The sequence below is a fragment of the Pleurodeles waltl genome, chromosome 10 (assembly GCF_031143425.1).
Source record: "Pleurodeles waltl isolate 20211129_DDA chromosome 10, aPleWal1.hap1.20221129, whole genome shotgun sequence".
Classification (NCBI taxonomy): Eukaryota; Metazoa; Chordata; class Amphibia; order Caudata; family Salamandridae; genus Pleurodeles; species Pleurodeles waltl.
The window spans coordinates 342,311,656-342,328,556 of NC_090449.1; the positions used below are offsets into that span (position 1 = coordinate 342,311,656).

The following is a 16,901-nucleotide window of genomic DNA, read 5'->3' on the forward strand; positions in this document are numbered from 1 at the left end:
AGTACCACCTACCATGAAATGTTACAGGTATTTGTTGAGCCATGAATTATATCTTATTGTTTCCGCCAAGTGGAAATGCAAAGAGCGGTTGTTCGGTAAAATTTCCCTCCAAATTGATATTAGAAAATGTCCCATTGACATAAAATGTTTTTCTTTTTTGCAAAACTCTTGGTCAGAAACTGAATAGTAAACATTGCTCTGCTTGTGTTTGTCTTTGTTATCAAAATAACTTTTCTATAAAGTATAATCTTCAAGCAGGCTTTGTCACCTTAACTATGCAACATCATTGTTTGAATTTCCTGCAAATCTCATCCTCTGCAAATCTGTAATTCTCAATATCTGAACTTATTCTCCACTCGAAGTTGAAATATTGGTAAGTTATCGTTCACAGATGGATTTTGCAAACTTTTAGAGTGAGCAATCCTATGTCTGTGAACTTAGTGAAAAGGTTAGTCAACCAGCTATAATTAGTGTGAGCCATCCACGCGACCAAATAATCATGTTTTTTTTACAAACGTAGTGCACATGAATTTGATATAATCATTTGAGTGCCAAGTTTATTGATGCTTTCTATTAAATTCTCCGTGGGTGTCGCCCACACCAGAGATCTACAATTCATAAATCTCATGCAGACTCATAAGTGTGTCTGCCAGTAAAAGTTGCTGTAATTGTAATCCTTTTAAATGTTGCCATAAACAAATGTGTGTATGATGAGGCAATGCACAACCTTTTGAAGCAGCAGTGAATTGAAGATAGGATTAGTTATTTTATGTGAAACATTTCTAATAGAGTGTAAAGTGTAGCTGCTGCAGTAAGAAACCACTTGCACCCATTAACAATGATCTACACAACGTATACTCTAATGCCGCTATCCCACCTTCATGCAGGATGGAGTGTACAAGTGTGGCCTTTACAAAGCGCACCGGAAAAAAATAACTTGGTTTAATTCTAATGTCATTCTTTTTAAGTAAAAGGTTAATGGTATCTTCGACATAGAAGTTAATTTTTACTACAAGATACTGTTACAGGAAGTCCAGGTATTTGCTCACCGGCAGGGAGACATGTTTAATGCTTAAATGATGGGTCTGAAGTACAGATATAATATGCTTTTCTGTGTTTTGGGCAACACAAATATTAAATCAAGTACGGTGTGATTTTGGTACTGAATCATCCATATTCTGTGGATTACTTAAAAAATAAAATAATAGGATATTGGTGTATTTAGTCGACAGCACGTGGCCATTTTTTGGTATACTTTCCATTTTCAACAATTTCTTCATATTTAGGGTGAGGGAATTCAGTTCCATTAGGTTCATGATACTACTCTTTGCTATTCTATAACTTTTTTTAGTATCAACCTTGCTTTGATTATTAGGTCTGTCCCATTTTATTTGATTTTGCAACTCATTTTATATCTATCTGTTTAAATGTTTCAAGCATGCCAAGGGTATTATGAACGTGGAAATATATTAATACAATGCAAATATTTCAGTTTCACCAGACTTTTATTTCCAAACAGTAACCATGAATATAACAAATGTATTTGTTGGGCCAGTCATAACTAGGGGTCGGCGAACCAAAAAATTTATTTACACCGATTAAAAGATGTGATTATGTAAGCAATTTTACTACTTCCAGGAGGAGTAAGGCATGAAATCCAAGTAGACATAATGCCTCAGTCACAAGAGTCAAGAGCACAATTTCACTAATAGCATTTTTATAGGAACAGAAATACCTTTCCACAGTGCAAAGTGGTGTACTACCAGAAGAGTTTATGAATTCCCTCTCCTATGCTGTATGTTATTGTTTTGTGTGCAATACATTTGACAGTGGGAATTGTCTTTTGAAGTAGTAGTCCTAATATAACCTGTGTAAAGAACTCTGGAAGCACTAAGAGTTACAACGGGTCAACTGGCAAGAGTCAACAATAAGTAAAATTACTATTACACTGTGTATAAAGTTAACTTTTGTGAACTCTATTCAAAGTGAATGTTTTTGTACATGAAAGATTCTTTGGGAAGAGAATAGTGCGTAATCCCATCCATTCATCTTTTGCCTTGCGGACAGCATGTCTCGCCTTCATAGTTAATTACACATTTGAGAGACCACTCTATTTTAAATAAATGCAAGGCTAATTTGGGTTTGTTCACCGAGGACCTTATTTGTATAATTAGGTACCTCGGGGTAAAGGTTATCCTGGGTGAAACAATAACACATAATGTGAAATATTGTATTTTACAAGCAGAATGCAAGTTTTACAGGGTTTTCTCATAAGTAAGTAACAGTGATCAACACCCTGGCTATTATGCTGCATGTTGTGATATAACTGCCATGAATGGTACAGATTTGAGGTTGAATAGTTCAGGGAAACTGAAACACAAATGAATCTTATTATATAACAAAGGTGACCAGCAGACTGTTGAGCCCAGAACCCGCTACTATATAGTCAGGGTCACTGGAATTATGTGGCAGGAGAGGGCCTAATTAAGTGGTGGAGTAGGCTAAATTATGCAGCAAGAAAAGGCATATTATGCGGCATAATGCAACAACTTTTGTAAAAGTATTAATTCCTTATTTTGGTGTTTCTGTGCGCTGCAACAGGTCAATGCATCTTTAGTAGCTTTTGGACCGTTTGAGCTACATACACTTTCTTTTTATTAAATCCTGCAGATTATGCGGCAGATGATGGGTTGTGTGGCAAATCTACAATTATGTGACAATCACTGCAGCTGCACAATCGCATAATTCCAGTGGCCCTGTATATAGTTCATATTCTTACTAGGCCTTTACATGCCCACCCCGGATTATTTCCCTCTGTAATGTATTCTAATGGTTATAGTGACACTGAAGCTGTGGCATTAGGAATGATTTAATCCCTTTGAATACACTGTACTTATATCCGTCCTCAAATCAGACGGTATAAGAGAACACTTACGGCAGAGTTTTGTGATGAGATAATGGACTTGGAAGTAAATAATTCTAGTGAGGAAAAAACATTTGGGTACATTTTGGCATCTGTATGGTCAGCACATCTTACAGAATGTTCATTGAAAGACAATAGCTCACATCTTTCAAAAGAAGTCAAGGAACTGGTGTATGTAAAGCTCTGGGGGTAATGGTCTGTGACTGACACACATTTAAATGGGCACTGGATGGACAAAACAGGAATAAGGTGTATGCTGCCTGACATGCATCTTTGCCCAGTGACAGTAACATAGCACAGTCCTGCACATATCGGCAGAGGTGACCTATTTAACTGTATGACCATGTTTTGAGATTAAAAAATAAAATAAAAAAAGATGGAAATATGAAACAGGGGAATGTTAGAGTTGTATGATGTGCAAAGCTCTAGGGGAGAGCCAAAGTTCTACTGTGCCTATCACCCAGAAGGAACAGGTGCAGTGAAAAGGAAGAATGGCATGCTCAAAATTCAAGACTGTAAATTATGGACAGAAATATAATTAACATGGATTGACGCATTGCTGATTTGCATTTATGTGCATGAGCGATGCCCCAATGCAAAACCAAAACTGAACTCCAAGGAATATTTACTGGTAGACCACTAAGAGCGCGGGGGAGGGATTCCAGAAAGAGAAACGAAAGTTGACATGCCACAGGAACAGATGAGAGACTATTGTTTTCTGTGACTGAAGCATTTCACAGATGCGAAAGGAGTGGATTCCTTAAGTCTGATGGGTCACCAGTAATGCACAAAGTCTTACTATTGCGACTGGTAAAAGTCTTAGCTCTACCATGCAAGCAGATTGGTTCATGACCTACCATGTACACTGCATAGTGTGCCGTATGCCAACAGTACAGCACCAAACCCACACTAAAAGTGATTACATCAGCGATACCTTGCCTAACAGACTCATGGTAGCACAGATGAAGATTTGAGTGATGAAATAGGATCCTATCAGTCTGAACTACCAAAAGCTGCAAAGTTATTTTGTAAACAGGTACCAAAGAAGAAGTGTACCATCATAGCCCACCAGCCTGGCCCCCTAGCAAATGGCCAATAAGGGTACATTTGCAATTTCATTTGGAAAAGGAGAGACCCGAAATTCGACAGCCTCTTCTTAGTTACAATGAGTACTCCCACAGCAATAAGAGTACACATCAGGAAGCCATGGATCCAACTATCGGATGTTCAATTGGACCCTGTCTTGCATCAGACACCTCCACAGACAAAAAAAGAAAAAAGGGAGCAAACAGGGGCGATCAACTGTAAAAAACCCTCCCTCCAACGCATAAGTGGTACACTTTCCCGACTCTGCAAATGGGCAGTTGTGTATTTTTGTTTTATTTTTCCTTTTATGTCTTTTTATGCTGCTGCTTTCCTTGTGCCCTTATTATGTCTCATGTCTAAGATTATGCCAAAGTGTCTTGTGCCCGCGGAGAGAAAAGCTACAAATAGCAAAGTATCTTATAGTAAACATGGTAGTTTGTAAAACAATATGTGGAATCAACAAATGTCAGAAACAGGACTAGAAAGCACCAATAGATCATGCTTTGTATGCTCATTGACACCCCCACGCCATAGGGTCAGATAGATTACACTCAACTAGAGAAGTACCCTAGGGAACAGCCTTATGCCTCTTAAACTTCCACCTTTGTAGAATTAAGGCCTACATGCAGCCGACCCATGTCCAGGTAGCAAACTTTAGGATTAATGTCACAAAGTAGGACTCCCTAGAAGAAACATTACACATACTCACAGATATGCAAGACATTGATGACAAACTAGGACAAATTAAGAAAATAGGTCATCACAAGGCCAAAGAATGGATAGAAGCAGTTCTAGACTTAGGCTTTTTAAGAGGAGGCACGCTCGCCCACAGGGTGCAGCAATATATTTTGTAAACCCCTTACCCTGGACTGTGAACGTAGGCCAGGGCTCAAATTCATTGGATCAGTGGATCAGTCTATGCCCATGATCAGTGGCGTCCTGAAGTTGAGTTTACCTGTCGGGCCATATCCCAATGGAATGGCACTGATGTTAGTCATGATGCAATAGGAAAGTGTGTGCGTACATGGGACAACAACATGGCACAAAACACTTGGGTGGATGGTGCAGTATATTTCCAGTCAGACATGAGATTAATATGGCCTCTTTATGTTTCAGAGGGAATGGCACCATCAATGTAGGGGAAAACAATTGCAATATGACAATATACAATGCTGACATGCAGAAAGGAACCTCCAGCCTGATGGACTACTATTGGCAGTGCGGAGAGTGGCTACACATGCAATTTCCTCCACACTAGAGTTGCATCTACTCCTTGGTCACCTTGCACAGCTCCTCCCTTGTGATTCCAGGAGTGGACATTTCCAAGTTAAATGAACATACCATTAGCGGTTCAACTACCCTGCTTTACCATCATCGGAGAAAAAGAGATGCAAAATAATATGTTACTACGACCTGGAAAGATGTCCACCAAGTGCGCAGGCTGTTCAATGTTACCCAGCTGTTCTTTGAAAGTGCCCTACCGTTTATTCAGGCAAAAGCAACTGCACGATGGTTGCACATAACAAGGTAGAAATTGAAGAAGGTGATCAATGCCACTGAGGATGAGTTCAATGCCATTAATGAAGAACTGACAGCCATGCGAGTAATGCTAATACAGCATAGGTATATGCCGGACTTGAAGATGGCAATGCAGGGGAGTGTGTGTGCGCCAGGATAGGATGCAGACAATGAAACATTGATGGAGTCCATACAAACTCTTCGTAACTTACAAAAAAAACAATGAGGGAACGAAGGAGGTGTCCCTGATGAATAGGTTAAGGGTTGGTTCGATCGGCTACCATCTTGGGTGTCTGAACTGTATAAGGTAGGATTGTGTGTATTGCTTTTGATGTATGGTCTTTCTCAATTAGTGATAGTATCAAGAGTTAGCGCTAAGGTAGGATGGATGTTCACAGCGAAATCCCTAACATAAGTAACAGACGCCATGGGCAACATAGATCAGCTGATATCGTGTGGATTCAGGGTCAGGGGAAATAGTTGAAATGTCATCTAGAGGGGGAATGTTAAAGAAAATATAAAATGTGAGGAAAGACCTACCACTGCAGACATCAGCGGGCAGCACTATAGAACTCTGTGGTTAAAGAACAGTACAGCCCCAGCTGCAAGGACAAGGTAGGTAAGAGTTCACAGGAAAGCAGAAAACAAGATCAGCAAGTTTAGTTAGAGAGGAAGACATGAATAATTAAGCCTTGAAGAATTTACTATCACAAAGCAAAAGCATGTACCCGACTCCCATTGTTAGCAGACACTGTTCAGAAAATACGTGGTCAAAAGTAGTTTTATGTCAGCAGTATAGAAAGTCAAATAGAAATACTGGTGACTGAGCAATAAACACTTACACACCCTCGGAGGGAAGGTTAATGTTTCAAAGTTCTGTCAGAATCAAAATAAGGGGAACCGAGAGGGGAGGTCATGAGCTCAAGAATGCGGGTGGTGTGGTGTCTACGTGGAAATATAGAATTAACTTGTATTGTTCTGTGACTTGTGTTCTTTTGCAAGAATTCATTGTGGCCTTTGAGCATACAAGGGGCTGCCTGCAAGCAGTACTTTGAGAACAGCTTCAGTTCTCACAGCTGTTAATGATTAAACCTATATTGTGTGTTGCCAACAAATCTTGTCTTTATTGCCCAGTCAACTCTAAATAGAATTGAAAATTCTTGTTCATGAATGCTATAAAATGTTCAATTCTCATCAGCTGCAGGGGTGGCAGCTTCTCTGCTCTTAATCCCAATCTATAGAAAAGAGTCCCTAAAATAAGCATATTGATGTCAGGGCAAAACCATTGCCACAATATTCCCAATACTCTCTTCAATGTACACGTAGGGCCTAGTGTGCTGTTTCCCCCCTGTGCATTTCAGTTATGTTAAAACTAAGCAGTCATCCATATTGAAGAAGACTAAACTCATTGTCATTCTTGCTCAAGCATTCCACACATAAAATGATGGTCCTGTACTTAAGCAAGTGAAAATGAATTATGACTGCTGACATGTAATTTCCAAGAAACTAAAGAAAGACCTCTCACCCTACCACTGAAATAGCTTCCAGAGCCTCAAAGGAACGACCCTCTTGTAATGATACTCGTCTAATCCTCCACCACAATCCCAAAAGGTTGCTAACTTAAAAGTCTCCCCTCCACCTGCTATCACTATCTCCTTAAACAACAATGGGAAGGTCATGATTCAAGCTAAAGATACATTTCCGCTTGTTTCGACGTACTATTTTTATCCCTGCTCACACCCTTTGACACTCCCAACCCACCTGTTTCACCAGCTGACTCCTTCATCTCTTCACACTCCCCTTTCCCAGTCATCCTCGGTGCTGGATGACCATCCCCCCCACCCCCCCCCCCCCCAAGATACACTTCATTCTCGTATAGCTCCCCTGCTCCTCCCCTTATCCCTTGCACCCTCTCCTCTCAATATGTCAATATATACACATTTCTAATCAACACCACTCGACCCTACACATTTCAATGAACAATTCATCACCCCCTCATCAACCCCTTCCAATCTCCCACCCCCACCATATGGCCCAATAAAATATCTCCTTTGAACCTGCTGCCCTTCCAGATCACCATTACATTCCTCACACTGCTCTCAACATCCTTAATAACAAACTTGGCCTCCTCATTGTTTCAATCTCCCAGCATAAAACCTCTATTTCCCTCTTAAATTCCCAAATTTCCACTGAAACTAACTCCCTACTCCCCTTGGCTAGATTACAATACCTCAATCACTCTATCCGGTGAGTACTTTTCTCCCACGCCCCCAAAGAGCTGTGCACAATCTCAGCCATAATGATATAAATAACCTACTTCCTAGTTATAATACCCCTCCGTCTTCCACCATCTCCTCTCCTGACAGGACTAAACAAAGCACTATACCCACCATTTCTCTGGTCAGAACCAACTCATACTCTGCCCTACAGGAACAGCATTCCCATCACAACCAAAAAAGACTGACACCACTCCCCCCCCCAAGCTAACCAGCTTGCAATATTTCTCAACAGAAATGATCTGTAAACCTACACATTCCAAGGGCTCTACACTTGACCTTATAATTTCCAAAGGTGGCTTGATTACAACAGATGTCCCTATACAAGTCGACTGGTTCAACCACTTCCTCATGCCTTTCTTACTTCACCTCTTGCATGCTGTAATCCTGGGCCAACTAAAAAGGGCAACTACCAGCTGTCACAACACAAAGAACATTGACCTCAAAACTCTCAGTAACAGCACTAAGAAGGTACTACCAAACATCAACCCCCAATTCCATCGTCTACGATCCGACCATCCACTGCTAATGCAATCTATCTATTTTGGTTAGCAATCTATCTCAAAGCAAGAAAAAAAGGCCTTCACCCTCTGCCACGTGGTTCAATAAGTCGCACTATGATGAAAGAAACAAATCTTAGAATCCTAGAAAAGAAATGGAGATGATCACCATCTAGCATAAATCTCTCACACCTTCGTTATGCAAGAGCTCGTTACCACACGCATATCTATAGTGAAAAATAATCAAACTACTTTAGATCTCTGCTCGATTCCGCCAAGAACAGACCTAAAAAAACAACTCTTCGACCTAATCAAATCCATTAATAACTCTGTGGCATCTTTGACCATTAAAGCAGAAGACCCTCTAAAGAAAGCAGAAGATTTTGCACTGTTCTAAGATACAAAGGTTAAATTTATAATTGACCATGGCTCACATACTACCCCATGTGAGGTATGCAAATCCAAAGGCTCCTGGTGCTGTTTTGATTTCATCACTGAAGATTCCCTCTTTCACCACATCCTGAATACCAACCCTAATCACCTTTAGATCCTATCCCAAGCAACACCGCAGAAGATTTCTAAACCATACCACTTCCCTACTGGACGAATCTGATTAACCACTTTCTCAGCCAAGGATCCTTTCGTGATGTCCTTAAATCCGGTCAGGTGACCCTACTACTTAAGAAACAACTCGCTCAACATATCAAAGACAATAATCTTCTCAATGAATTTCAATCTGGCCTTAGTCAAGGCTGAAGCACCAAAACACTGCTGCTACAGGTTATCGACAATACACTTCGAGTCCTATACTCTGGCAACTCCTGTCTCCTGATCTTTCTTGACTTCTCTGTAGCCTTTGATACTGTCAACCATTGTATACTAATCAGCACACTAAATCAAAGAATGGGAATTGAAGACCTAGTACTTAAACTGGTTGAATCTTACCTCAGGGGGAGATCTCAGATGATTAGAATTGAAAACAGTCAGTAAACTAAAAGATCTGTTGACCAAGGTGTCTCTCTCAGGGCTCTATCCTAGCTCTGGCCCTTTTCAATCTTTACATTGAACATTGAACTGCTAAGAGCACTTTTTAAAAGAAGCTCGATATTTTATCACCTCTACACTTATAACACCCAACTCTACCTCAAGGTCTCCTCCGCACGTGGCATCTCAGTTCTCGTCAAAACCCTTAACTCCATCCAAGAATGGATGACATATCATTGCCTTAAACTAAATCCAGCTAAAAAGGAGTTCCTTCTCATCTCTAGCTCAAACTCCCAACCTCCTATTCAGTCGTGGATAGGTAATTTAAACATTCTCAACAGCAAACCCACCATTGTTGACATTGCCAAATCCCTTGGTGTCATCCCGGACAAAAGACTCAACCTCTAATCCCAAATCAACACCATAGCCAAGAATTCTTGTGTATAAACTTGTATCTCTTTTGTAATTTCTCTAAATATAGTTTGTGATTATTAAGTACAATGTATATAAGTAACTTGTCATGAGTAACCACAGTAGCTTACATTTTGGTTCCTACAACCGTGTTACTCTCACTTTCTCTAGTGATACTCCTGGTTCTATTGTAAAGCGCTCCGACACTCTTGGGTAAGGTTCGCGCTATAAAGAAAATAGCAGAAATAAATAAACTCATTAAATACACACCTAGATCCTCAAGTTATAGGTAGGGACCGGTGTACAAGATTCCACTTTCAGCAAAGTATACACGATATCTCTCAAAAACAATGCAGCATAAGACTAAATGTTAGAAATCAATTTTTCAAACATGACACTAAAGCGGGTACCACGTTATTCCATACAAGACACTAGTAAAGCGTCATACAACCCACACTCACCCTCCATGTTTCAGAGTCTTCCAGTTTATACCGGGATGTGTGGATCAATCTATCCAATCACGAGCTTAGAGCACTTTCAGGCACTCCCACACGCCCTACTGGTGTCAGGGAACGGACCAATTCAAAGCCCCATCACCACGTTGAGGTATTTCAGTTTTATTACACGACCGGAGGCTCCTATTATGCGTCCTTTTCTTGCTTTAATGTTAACAGCCCCGGCCCAGTGGGCCTTAGAAGCCATAGCACCTCTGGCGGAATGAGCCCCAAAGGAAGTTGTGTCAACACCCGCGAGGGTCATAACCCACTTAACCCAACAAGCAACGGTAGGAGAAGAGATGGGTTTATAAGGTTTGAAAAAGGAAATTAGCAACTGGGGAGAGGAGGACATTCTTAAATCTTCAGTTTTTGCTATGTAAACTTTTAAACAGTTACCAACACAAAGTTTAGGATGTGAAGGAAAGTACAGATAATGAACCATGGACAGATATGTTTTCGTTCTCCTATGAATTCTGAAAGACACATTAGTGGGAGAGAATTGGACAGAGGACACATCTAAAGCTCTAACATCGGAAACACGTTTCAAAGAAACCAAGCATAGCAACATTGTTAACTTTGCCGAAAGGCATTTCTGTCAACATCAGGGCAGTGCGCGCTCTACGGGTGACCAGAATGCAAAAACCTAACAATTTCAAGCAAACATAATTTATGCATTGTGCTGATATGATGTTGTTTGACCTTTTGCATTGCAGAGTTTAATCCTGAAGACTTATGTTCAGCATACATATAAATACTGTTCACATGTAATGTACTGCTGCATGCTTTCAGACTGTGTCAGGGTGTGGTCCCCTTCCAGGGCCTTCTAGAAGCTTTCCCTGCAGCATGCCTGGGTGTGGTTGGTGGGCTGGGCTAAGACTCTATAAAAGGGAGCCAGCCCAGCTCCACGTGCTCACTATTCAGAGGTCCCGGTGCAGAGCAGCAGCAACTCCCTGAGCTCCTGTTCTGGTGGCCTACTTTGATCTTCCAGGCCTTTGCCCTTCATTTACATTGGTGATCCTTGATCAGGGCGGTAAGACGGAGGTCGGGCTGGGCCCCTGATACCATTTTCGAAGGCATCCGAGTTCTTGGGCCTACTTTTCATGTTGAGAGATTTTACCTTGTGTGTGTGTGAGAATGTGCTCTGGGTTCTTTCTGGCATTTACATGTTAATATTCGAATCAGCAAGTCGCGCAATTTGTTTCTCGTGCTTTAACCCTTGATATTCATTGTGCGCTACCATTTCTTCGCAGTTACATGGTGGCATTCGAATCGGCAAGTTGTGCGACTCGTTTCTCGTGCTTTAACCCTTGATATTCATTGTGCGCTACCATTTCTTGGCGGATACATGGTGGCATTCGAATCGGCAAGACGCGAGATTCATTTCTCGTGTTTTAGCCCTTAATATTCATTGTGCGCTACCATTTCTTGGCAGTTACATGGTGGCATTCGAATTGGCAAGTCACGCGATTCGTTTCTCGTGCTTTAACCCTTGATATTCATTGTGCGCTACCATTTCTTGGCGGATACATGGTGGCATTCGAATCGGCAAGACGCGAGATTCATTTCTCGTGTTTTAGCCCTTGATATTCATTGTGCGCTACCATTTTTTCGCAGTTACATGGTGGCATTCGAATCGGCAAGTTGTGCGACTCGTTTCTCGTGCTTTAACCCTTGATATTCATTGTGCGCTAACATTTCTTGGGGGATACATGGTGGCATTCGAATCGGCAAGACGCGAGATTCATTTCTCGTGTTTTAGCCCTTAATATTCATTGTGCGCTACCATTTCTTGGCAGTTACATGGTGGCATTCGAATTGGCAAGTCACGCGATTCGTTTCTCGTGCTTTAACCCTTGATATTCATTGTGCGCTACCATTTCTTGGCGGATACATGGTGGCATTCGAATCGGCAAGACGCGAGATTCATTTCTCGTGTTTTAGCCCTTGATATTCATTGTGCGCTACCATTTTTTCGCAGTTACATGGTGGCATTCGAATCGGCAAGTTGTGCGACTCGTTTCTCGTGCTTTAACCCTTGATATTCATTGTGCGCTACCATTTCTTGGCGGATACATGGTGGCATTCGAATCGGCAAGACGCGAGATTCATTTCTCGTGTTTTAGCCCTTAATATTCATTGTGCGCTACCATTTCTTGGCAGTTACATGGTGGCATTCGAATTGGCAAGTCACGCGATTCGTTTCTCGTGCTTTAACCCTTGATATTCATTGTGCGCTACCATTTCTTGGCGGATACATGGTGGCATTCGAATCGGCAAGACGCGAGATTCATTTCTCGTGTTTTAGCCCTTGATATTCATTGTGCGCTACCATTTTTTCGCAGTTACATGGTGGCATTCGAATCGGCAAGTCGCGCAATTCATTTCTCGTGCTTTAACCCTTGATATTCATTGTGCGCTACCATTTCTTGGCGGATACATGGTGGCATTCGAATCTGCAAGACGCGAGATTCATTTCTCGTGTTTTATCCCTTAATATTCATTGTGCGCTACCATTTCTTGGCAGTTACATGATGGCATTCGAATTGGCAAGAAGCGCAATTCATTTCTCATGCTTTAACCCTTGATATTCATTGTGCGCTAACATTTCTTGGCAGTTACATGGTGGCATTCGAATCGGCAAGACGCACAATTCATTTCTCGTGCTTAAACCCTTGATATTCCTTGTGCGCTGACATTTCTTGGCAATTACATGGTGGCATTCGAATTGGCAAGACGCGTGATTCATTTCTTATGTGCAATTCATGTCATTCGTTGTACGCTACCATTTCCTGACATTCATACGATGACATTTGAATCGGCAAGACGCACCATTCCTTTTCTTGTGCCTAATTCATTATATTAATTGTGTGTTACCATTTCATGACATATATTGGCTGACATTCGAATCGGCAGAACGCGCGATTCATTACTTATGTTGAGTTCATGTTATTCAGCGAGCGTTACCATTTCATGGCATTTACTTGGGGGTGCTCAAATCAGCAATACGCCCGACTCATTTCTTGTGTTTAAAATCACAGTGTTCATTATGCGCTACCACTTCATGGCATTTATTTGGTGGCTTTCGAGTTGGCAAGACGCGTGATTTATTTCTCGAGTCTATTTTATGTTATCCATGGTGCACAATCATTCCATGGTATTTACAAACTTTGTGAAAATCTGCAATGTGCGCAATTCATGTTCCGGCAATTTTGAGAAAACAAAAAATGCTAGAGTTCTAGATGTAATGTTGTATGTATATAATAAGTTTCTCAAACACGATTCATATGATGGTTTAGAAATCATTCAGATTATTTCCTGATCCTCATGCAAAAGATAATGCCTGAATTTGAAAGTTGCATTTAACCTTTCTTGATTCCCTCACATGTATCCAGTCATCTTGAAGCCTAGTTATTTAAGTCTATGCTTAGGTTGTCCATTTTTTTTTTCAGAATGACAATGCTTAGAGTCATAGCCTAGTACTGATTAATATGATATAATTTTGATGTGTGTTTTAAACCCTTTTGCTTCCTACGGGTCTCCTTCCCAGCTGTTCCCCTTCCTAATCACCTTTTCCCCACTTGGACTCTTAGACTCTGTGACAATTCTAATCAGAGTATTGGAGCTGTCTTGTGGCGGAAGTGTTGGGAACGTGCACAGACCCCGAGGATCTGGTGACTCTGACAATTCGGAGAAATAAATTTGTTATCAGGCCAGGAATTAAACAAATTCAAAACCAAATTTACATCCCATAAATGATTACATCTAGAAACAGGAGGATTGGAAAATCTTACTCCCTTCAAGAGACGACACACCAAAGGATGTTCATTGACAGGTTTTCCATCTACTTGAATGTGCTCGGCAGAAATAGGGTATTCACTGTTCTATACACCCTACCCTGGGAGGCTAGAGAGGCCAAAAAATTAATGACTAAAGTCACATCGGCTGAAAAGGGATTTGAATTCCTGTCCAAGCACCAGCCACTCCAGACCAACCAGGCGGACTTGTAAGCTTTAGCCGTTCCCGGTGCCCAAGAGTGGCAGATATACTGGGCAGCCTCTTCCGAAATTCTGGGGGTTCTCCAGGCTGTCCCGAAATCTTCCATGCCACCAGAGTTAACGTATGATCGAGAATCATATCGTGAGGACGACCACCCGGGTCGAGAAGGAGTTCGGGAAAGGTTGGAATTAGAACCAGAAAATCGATTGACAATTCCAGAACCAAAGGGAACCAGGGTTGGGTTTGCCAAAAGGGAGTTACTAGCACAAGAGAAGCCTGTTGACGACGAACCTGGGCCATGACCCTGGCTATCATCATGAAAGGAGGAAAAGCATAATTGAGATGGGGAGACCAATCCTGGAGAAAAGTGTCTGTGTCATGAAACCGAATTTCAAAGAAAGTTTGTTGAATACGAAAGGGTGAAGACACCAATCGCTGTAGTCTTTTAGATGCCAAGAACACCAATCCGCAATGGTGTTTAGTTTGCCTGGAAGATATTGCGCTCTGACCGACAATTTCCGAAGAAAGCAAAACTCCCAAAAACTTTTGGCTAGATCCGCAAGGGGTTTTGATTTTGTTCCTCCAAGATGATTGATGTATTTTACCGTGGAAAAATGTTCCATCTTTAAAAGAATAGAGCAACTTACCTTGTCCTTTGCGAAGGTCTTCAATGCAAAGGAGCCTGCAAGCATCTCTAAACAACTGATGTACGGTGCGACTCCTTCTCTGACCATACGCCTCCAGTCGAGATGTTGCCACATCTTGCGCCCCAACCTGTCCGACTTGCATTGGATTCCAATACTAGATCTGGGGCCGAAGATAAAATTGCTCTTCTGTTCCATGCTTCCAAATGGTCTAGCCACCACTGTAACTCTGCTCGAGAGTCCAGGTCCAGCTGAATTATATCCGAATAACGAAGACCTTTGCGGAAATGTTGAATCTTCAACCTCTGAAGGGCTCTGTAGTGTAATGGAACTGGAAATATGGCCTGAATAGAAGAGGCCAAGAGGCCTACAATTCTTGACAGAGAACAAAGAGAGAGAACGGAAAGATTGAGGACTTGCCGAAGTTTGTGTTTTATACGATTCACCTTTTGTTGGGGAAGAGGCAGGGATGTTGTTTTGGAATCTATAAAAATAATGACCAAATATGGTCATTATCCAAAGGTAATAACCATATCACACCTGTGTTGATAACTCTTCGCTGGCTTCCTACTGAATCCAGGGCCATATACAAGACTGCTTGAGTCACACAAAGCCATTAACACCTCCACCCCTTGTTTAACTAGCAAACAAACCCAAGTTATCTGAAGGCTCTAGACCCTCAGAAAATACTGAAAATCTGCAGCTCGAACATCCTACTTTCAAAAGGGCACGACTCATGATACAGTCTTTCACAACTAGTGCTACTGGAATCTGGAAACTCACTGCCTATAAACCTTTGCACCACCACCTTCTGCAGAACCTTCAAATCAGACCCCAAATCTTTTCCCTTCCAAAGTTATTTTTCACAATAACACCACTTGTTGAGAACCATACTAGGCCTTCATCCCCCCCCCCCACCTTTATTGGCATATTCCTAACTGCTATTTCATTATCTTGAGAGTTATAACTCTGTTACTTAAGTGTCTTATGTTAAGTTACCCTGGATTTAGTTCTGTAAATATATTACCATTCTTGTGTATAAACTTGTATCTCTTTTGTAATTTCTCTAAATATAGTTTGTGATTATTAAGTACAATTGTCATGAGTAACCACAGTAGCCTACATTTTGGTTCCTACAACCGTGTTACTCCCGGTTCTATTGTAAAGCGCTCCGACACTCTTGGGTAAGGGTTCGCTATAAAGAAAATAGCATAAATAAATAAACAAACTCAAATACACACCTAGATCCTCAAGGTATAGATAGGGACCGGTGTACAAGATTCTACTTTCAGCAAAATATACACGATATCTCTCAAAAACAATGCAGCATAAGACTAAATTGTTAGAAATCAATTTTTCAAACATGACACTAAAGCTGTACCGCGTTATTCCATACGAGACACTAGTAAAGCGTCATACAACCCACACTCACCCTCCATGTTTCTGAGTCTTCCGGTTTATACCGGGATGCGTGGATCATTATATCCAATCACGAGCTTAGAGCACTTTCAGGCACTCCCACACGCCCTACTGGTGTCAGGGAACGGACCAATTCAAAGCCCCATCACGACGTTGAGGTTGTTTCAGTTAATGCATTAGCGCCTGAATTTATGCGCATGCGTACTGCTCAGATCTTCCGCGTGAGCGAAAATACTCGCGAAGGTGGGGGGGTGGGGGGTGGCAGGCACAGGGAGCGGCGAACAATAGGATAGCCGCCGAACGGGGCCGAGAAAGGAAAGAAATAAGGAGGTGTGGGCTCTTGAAAGGTAGTGTAAGCCAAGAGGGCGGGGACCGCGGTAGAACTAGAACTTAGTGGGCGGGACTAGAAAGAAGGGCATTATGGGAGTGACCAGAGAGGGGGCGTGTTAGGGGTGAGACTGTGATTATTCGTCGGCAGGAGGTGTACAGACTCATATCGGCTGAGAGGTGCAGAGAGGCGGGGGAACACTGGGTGAGCAGGGCAGTGGGAGGGGAGGAAAGACAGTGGGGGTAGCGCAAAAGGTAGGACGCTCAGACAAGAGTTGACGTGATGTGTCCTATTACGGACCTCCACGCGTCGTGGAACC

At 41.8% G+C, this 16,901-nt stretch overlaps 2 protein-coding genes across 3 annotated transcripts in view; one reads left to right on the top strand and one right to left on the bottom strand.

The window, feature by feature from the left end:
- The window catches only part of NUBP2 (NUBP iron-sulfur cluster assembly factor 2, cytosolic), a 131,389-nt gene extending 114,983 nt beyond the window's left edge, over positions 1-16,406 (bottom strand). Inside the window, exon 1 of one of the 2 annotated variants that reach the window (XM_069210561.1) lies at positions 16,268-16,406. In XM_069210561.1, the coding sequence (XP_069066662.1) occupies positions 16,268-16,274 (7 nt within the window). In that variant the 5' untranslated portion in view covers positions 16,275-16,406. Of the gene's footprint in view, positions 1-10,159; positions 10,297-16,267 lie in introns of those variants that run through there. The other variant, XM_069210562.1, reaches the window with a different exon arrangement.
- A 287-nt stretch (positions 16,407-16,693) lies between these two features.
- The window catches only part of SPSB3 (splA/ryanodine receptor domain and SOCS box containing 3), a 117,173-nt gene continuing 116,965 nt past the window's right edge, over positions 16,694-16,901 (top strand). The window contains exon 1 of the mRNA XM_069210560.1: positions 16,694-16,786. The gene's annotated coding sequence lies outside the window, so the exon portion shown is untranslated. The remainder of the gene's footprint in view (positions 16,787-16,901) is intronic.